The sequence below is a fragment of the Podarcis muralis genome, chromosome 8, assembly GCF_964188315.1.
Source record: "Podarcis muralis chromosome 8, rPodMur119.hap1.1, whole genome shotgun sequence".
Taxonomy (NCBI): domain Eukaryota; kingdom Metazoa; phylum Chordata; class Lepidosauria; order Squamata; family Lacertidae; genus Podarcis; species Podarcis muralis.
In genome coordinates, this window is record NC_135662.1 from 84547853 (window position 1) to 84554365 (window position 6513).

The window sequence follows — 6513 nt, forward strand, 5'->3', positions numbered from 1 at the left end:
GCCCCAAATCTGTCCAATGTCTGTTCCAACTGCAGGCTGCAGTTCATCTAAAATGCTAAGTAGAAAGTTCCAAACTCCTCCTTGCAGCCATGGCAAAGAAGGAGAGGGAACCTTATGAACCTACAGATTTACTGCAGCTCTTTTTTGTAACACTAAACACTATGGTTGAAACTTACAGCATTACATACAAATTAGCTCAAAGTGGGCACAGCAGTTTGCATCTTGCTGCCACTTTAACTAGATGGTATGGTTTGCAAACTGTCACAAACTTCAGCATTTCTTAGTTTTTCAGGATTTGTGAGCGTGCGACAAATTTAGCTGTAGCTTCACTATGCAAAATTAAGTTTTGTTTCTTCCATTTTTAGGAGGTCCAGCGTATTATTATTGGTAAGGATCAGTCAAGATCAGATAAATGTAAGTATGATAGTGGCTTCATTACTTGATATTATTTAAATCTTATGAGATTTCTGTGGTGATTTTAACAAGATGTCTTGCTTTTAGCTACAATGGGAGCGTCATGGCTAGATTTGCCCAAGAAAAACAAGCCTGACAAAGCACCCCTTGCCCATCTCATAATCGATGGCAATAAAATTCCAGCTGGTAAGCTCCTTTTTCATCTTGTTTCTATGAGTATTATGCTGTCTGAATTGGGCCAGTTTACATTATTGTGCAAAACCATGGTTAAGAACACTCAACTATGGTGTGGTGTGATGTCTGAATTGATAAACCATTGTTCAAACAATGGCTGGCAAAGTAGAATCTGGTCATGATTTGAAGTTGGCTTGAAAACCTTGGTTTGCATTAACTGTAGCTTCATGGGAAATCCAAATTGACAAACCATTTTAATGGCAATTGTCTCCTTTCATTGCCTGGAATGGTGAACTGAGCAGATGGAAAATGAAACGAGACAAGCGGCTCTAACCTGTTGTTTTATCTGTAAATTTGGGAGGCCAAGCCGCAGGTTGAATTGAACTAGGGTTTATGCAAATGATTGGTTTGCTGTAGCTGGTTGAGCCAATATATAAACAAGTATGAAAATAGATACTTTAAACTTCTAAATTAAGCTTTCATTAAGTCCAAACTGTCGTGGAGTTTTTGTAAGATGGCAAAACTTCTGTGAGGCCTCCTGGTTTCAGATCTCCCTCACCCCCAGTAAGGCATGTAATTATTCAACTTTGCATAAAGTTGGTTAAAATCTTGCAGTGGAAATTCTGGAAAGCAAGGAAGCATTGGTCATGACCACAATTCATGAAATATTCCAAGCTAATATGATAGTTGATCCACAAGCATGTCTCCTAAATTATGTCAACAATTTGTAGGGCTGGGATATAAGGGCATACTTCCCATTATCTGGGGTTATCTTGGCTCTTGGTGTGTTTCCAGAATAGAGGGTGAAAAAGGAAATGTTTTTAAATGGTCTTTCCCTTTTAATGCAGGCTTCTGTTGAGTAAATTGTATTGTTAGTTATATGGTGGCTTCTGTTGATTAAATTGTAAGTTATGTTACACTTCCTTCAACAACACCAAAATACATATATGTTCAGTTCGGGTAGTATGAATGTTCATTTAAAAGGTAAGGTAAAAAAGGTAAAGGATCCCTGGACGGTTACGTCCAGTCAAAGGCAACTATGAGGTTGTGGCTCTCATCTCACTTCAGGCCGAGGGAGCCGGTGTTTGTCCACAGACAGCTTTCCAGGTCATGTGGCCAGCAGGACCAAACCGCTTCTGGCGCAACGGAACATAGTGATGGAAACCAGAGCGTACAGAAACACCGTTTACTTAAAATGAATTGATGATTAATTGGCTAAAATCAGATGACAGTTATGATTCTGTTCTGACCACTTCCTTCTGTCCAAGTGGAATCCAATATTCTTAGCCACACTTCACTGAATGGATAGCTTAATACTGTGGAAAACCTATAATCTGTATAAGATGCTCTCTGTGCAGATTATTCCATGTCCCCTACCCACATCCCATTTTGAAACAGCTGGGGAACATAGTAAACCTTCGGCTGTGGCCGAGAGATGAGCTTCTCTGTGCATGACTAGAGCCATCATGGGTGTCGTTAAATGGCCATCTGAGTTTGCTTCCCCAGACATAGCTAGAAGAGTCATCGAATCATAGACTTGTGGAGTTGGAATGAGACCAGAAAAAATGAGGAAATTAAGTTAAGAGATATTTAAGAGTAAAGTCAAGTTGAAGGCTCTGGACATTACACATTAAAAAGCTTTTCTATGCAGGGCTGCCTTAATAACAGTAAAACCAATTCTAACTATAGACCAACTCATGGATGAAAAAACAATATATTATCCACCTGTGACATTAAACTTAAAATAAGATACACATTTTCTTATCTGTTTCCCTCATAGGTACCAAAAAAGTGAACCTTACATCTTGGCATCACGACAAAGGCTGGGCAAACATACGGAACATGACCTTCAGTGATGGGAAATTGGAAGTCAATCATGATGGCTTTTATTATCTGTACACCAATGTATGCTTTAGACACCATGAAGCTTTGGGAAACCTAACTGGACAAATTCTGCAGTTGATGGTATATGTCATAAAAACAGATGCTAAAAGGAGAAACCCTGTAGTTTTGATGAAAGGAGGAAGCACAAAGAATTGGTCAGGAGACTCAGAATTTCATTTTTATTCTGTAAATGTAGGAGGGTTTTTCAAACTGAAATCTGGTGAAATAATAAGTATCCAGGTATCATACCCGTCATTACTGGATCGCTCTCCGGAAGGAACTTACTTTGGGGCCTTTAAAATAAGGGATATCGATTGAGTTTTGCTACAGGATTTTTCAGAGGGGAAGTAGCCTATTCATTCAACTGGACCAGATTATGGGAGATGTGATGGAACGGCTTTTCGGATCCAATTGTACAGGAACGATCATTTCTCCCTAGACCAGGGGTAGTCAGTGTGGTGCTCTCCATCTTTTCTCGGACCACAACTCCCATAACTGCTGGCTATTGGAGAGGCTGACTAAGGGTTGATGGGAGTTGTACCCTGAGAACATCCGGTGAGGACCACATTGGCTATCCTTCTCTATAGCCCAATTGCACTTAGGATAGTTCATTTTCCAATGCTCAATTTGAAATTTATTTGTGAAGATCTGGGTTATGGATTTGGGATATGTGGATATAAATTGGCATCAGTCCATAATAAGCATCTAAACTATTTTTTTTAGAGACGTACTTGAAAATCCGAGCACACTTTTCGTGATGCTCAAGAAACAAAAGGTGGAATCCAGACTAAGTTAGCTGCATGCAAGTTCCATTGAAATCAATAATGAAAAGTCCCATTTATTTTGGGGGAACTAAATGCAACTAACTTACAAAACCATCCTGTACATATCTACTCAGAAGTAAATCTCAAGGAGTTCAATGGGGTTTACTCCTAGGTAAGTGTGTAAAGGATTCCAGCTTTCATTTTGATGGAAGATTTAGAAGTGTGGATTTTTAACATTTGGTTTGTTTTGCATGTTTGGTCTGCAAAGCAACCTGTGCACTGATGGCACTTTTAAATAAACATTAGTACTATTTTCCCCCCATAACCAAAGCATTTGAAAAGCCAATTTTATTTTGCCCAGTTTAAAAGTCTCTCTAGACCTGGATTCAGGGAAAATGTTAGAATCTTTAATTAAAAATAGAATTGCCACTTCTCCTTGTTTGTTTTCCAGATGATGAAAATATTTGTTCTTCTGCAGGCAGAATTGCATCTTGTGTGTGTTGTATTTTGTACCTATGTGCCTTAATTGGTTTTCTTTTTGTTCCACTCCCCCCAACCCGCTCTGGCCAAGGGATATGCCGCCAAAGGTTCCAGTGTTGTACATTTTGTAACTTCTGTCACTGAAGTTGTTCCTGACTTGCATGTTGCCACATGCGTTTTCTCCTGCAGTGTAAGAGTGCTTTTACTGTTGTGATGGAAGACCAGCAATGAAAAAGGGAAAAGTTATTGCATATCTAGGTGACACTGGAAGTGTGGGGTGATTGACTATTCGACAATGCAGTGATAATGAGGACTAACTCACATCCCATTTTTTAAAAGGTTACATACATCTACCAAGAGTTTTAGTGCCTTTCTAAACATACCATGTTTTTCCGTCTATAAGATGCCCCCATGTATAAGACACCCCCTATTTTTGGGGACTCAGATTTAAGAAAATGGGGTGGGGGGAGATGTATCCGTGTATAAGACGTCCCTTAAATTTTTGAAGGGGAAAACCTAGTCTTATACACAGAAAAATACGGTAGTTGAGTTGGATCCAGACTAAAGTTAGTTGAACTTTGACTCCATTGAAATCAGTGGAAAACGTTAATCCTAACTTCAGTCCCATTGATTCTGGTAGGAATTAAATTCAGCTAATTTAATCTTGATGTAACCTGTAATGTCTAGAAACACATTTAACATACAGGTCCTCCCATCAAAGATCCAGGGTTGTCAATGTGTCACAACCTGTGTTTGCTGCCTTGAAATGCATACGGCGTAGTCAGTGCGCTGAGCAATGGCTTTTCAGAAAACAGCAACTTGGGTTTAGCAAACGAGCTGTTCAGTGATGTAACGGCAGACCCAAGAAATGTCCCCACTTGGCGTATTAAGAGGTGCTAATAAAATATAGTTAGGTGTGGGAAGGTGTTGATTGTTCCTTACAAGAAGTAATCTTTAAAGTAGCGGTTCTCAACCTCTGGGTCCCCAGATGTTGTTGGACTACAACTCCCATCATTCCTGAGCTCTGGCCTTGCTAGCTAGAGGTGATGGGAGTTGTAGTTCAACAATATCTGGGGACCCAAGGTTGAGAAAGGCTGCTTTAAAGCATGAAGCGTTTGACATGAGTCCATCAAAATGAATTCAGCATGCTTTCTTTAAAAAAACTTAAATTGCTCAATACGAGCTAGAGCATAGGTGGGAACTAGTTTGAATGCTGGGACCATCTCCCCCCCATTTTCTAAGCTTCCAGCCTTCTTTGTATGTCACAACTTCCCTGAAATTTCACATGCTTTCAGTAAGAAACACCTTCCCTTCTGTGTGCCACCGTGTCTCGTGTGAGGCTTGCTACAGAAAGTGTGCAGAATTACTAAGCGCTGGAATTATGCTGGCTTGGTTTATGTGCAACAACCAAGCCTCAGGTTCATACACCCCCCACTTGCCCTTCACATATAAGAGAAGGAGATTTAAAGCTTCTCTGCTTTGACTAGAAGAACATGGAGTTTGTAAACCTGGTCTTCTTAACCCAGCGCAGAAGCTTTTGATCAGTGTTCCTGGATATGTATGTCCCTTCTTCCCTGCGGTCAAGCCACGAAAAAGGTTCCTGTGGCATGCACAATATACCGTATTTTTCGCTCCATAAGATGTACCTGACCATAAGACGCGCCTAGTTTTTAGAGGAGGAAACAAGAAAGAAAATATTCTGAATGAAACAGTGGATGTATGATTTTTGTGGTTCACACTGTGGCCACAGACATGTGATTTGACAGTGAGTTTCGGGTAGCCCAATGCAAAAATCCTGAGAATCCATGTGGATTTGTGGTTTGTAACCACGTTTTTCGCCATTGCGGCCCCACAAAACAGTGGATATGTGTGTTTTTTGGTGCAGGCTGTAGCCATGGACATGCTATGTGATCTGTGGTGAATTTGGGGTGACCCAATGTAAAAATCCTGAGGATCCATGGGCTTTTACCTCCCCCCTCCCAGGCAGCCTCCTTTATCTCTAGCTTCCCTTATCTCCCTCCTGATCACTTAGCGACCAGCTGCTTCCTTTCAACATTCCCTTCCCTCTTGTTTGCCTTAAGTGTCTTTTCTTTAGCTGGAGCAGTTTTTTGCTCCTCCTTTTCTTCTAATTTCTCTCCTCATTGCTTTAGTCTTCCTGTTTCCTCTCCTTGCAAGTTTGCTGTCTTTGCTTCCCCAATAAAGGCAGCCTCCTTTATTGCTAGCGTCCCTTATCTCACTCCCAATTGCTTGCTGATCAGCGGCTTTGTTTCAACACCCACTTCCCTCTTTCAAAAAAGAGAGCATGATCTGCTTTTCTCCCCTGGGCAATTCGGCTCCAGGGACCACACATTTGCCCCATAAGAAGAAGAAGAAGAAGAAGAAGAAGAAGAGTTTGGATTTGATATCCCGCCTTTCACTCCCTTTAAGGAGTCTCAAAGCGGCTAACATTCTCCTTTCCCTTCCTCCCCCACAACAAACACTCTGTGAGGTGAGTGGGGCTGAGAGACTTCAGAGAAGTGTGACTGGCCCAAGGTCACCCAGCAGCTGCATGTGGAGGAGCGGAGACGCGAACCCGGTTCCCCAGATTACGAGACTACCGCTCTTAACCACTACACCACACTGGCTTTAAGACGCACAGACATTTCCCCTTACATTTTAGGAAGAAAAAAGTGCGTCTTATGGAGCAAAAAATACGGTAACCGCAGGTCAGAATCAACTTCTTAGTCATTAGCTGATAAAATTATTTGAGGCTGGCCTGATCTGTTAAGCTTCTTGCGAATCTCTGGTTCTGTAGTTG

General features: G+C 41.2%; 1 protein-coding gene across 1 annotated transcript in view; it reads left to right on the forward strand.

Moving 5' to 3' along the window:
* The window catches only part of TNFSF11 (TNF superfamily member 11), a 30491-nt gene extending 24418 nt beyond the window's left edge, over positions 1-6073 (forward strand). The window contains exons 3-5 of the mRNA XM_028735836.2: positions 366-414; positions 502-600; positions 2369-6073. Of these exons, the coding sequence (XP_028591669.2) occupies positions 366-414; positions 502-600; positions 2369-2790 (570 nt within the window). The 3' untranslated portion in view covers positions 2791-6073. The remainder of the gene's footprint in view (positions 1-365; positions 415-501; positions 601-2368) is intronic.
* Positions 6074-6513: the final 440 nt, after the last annotated feature.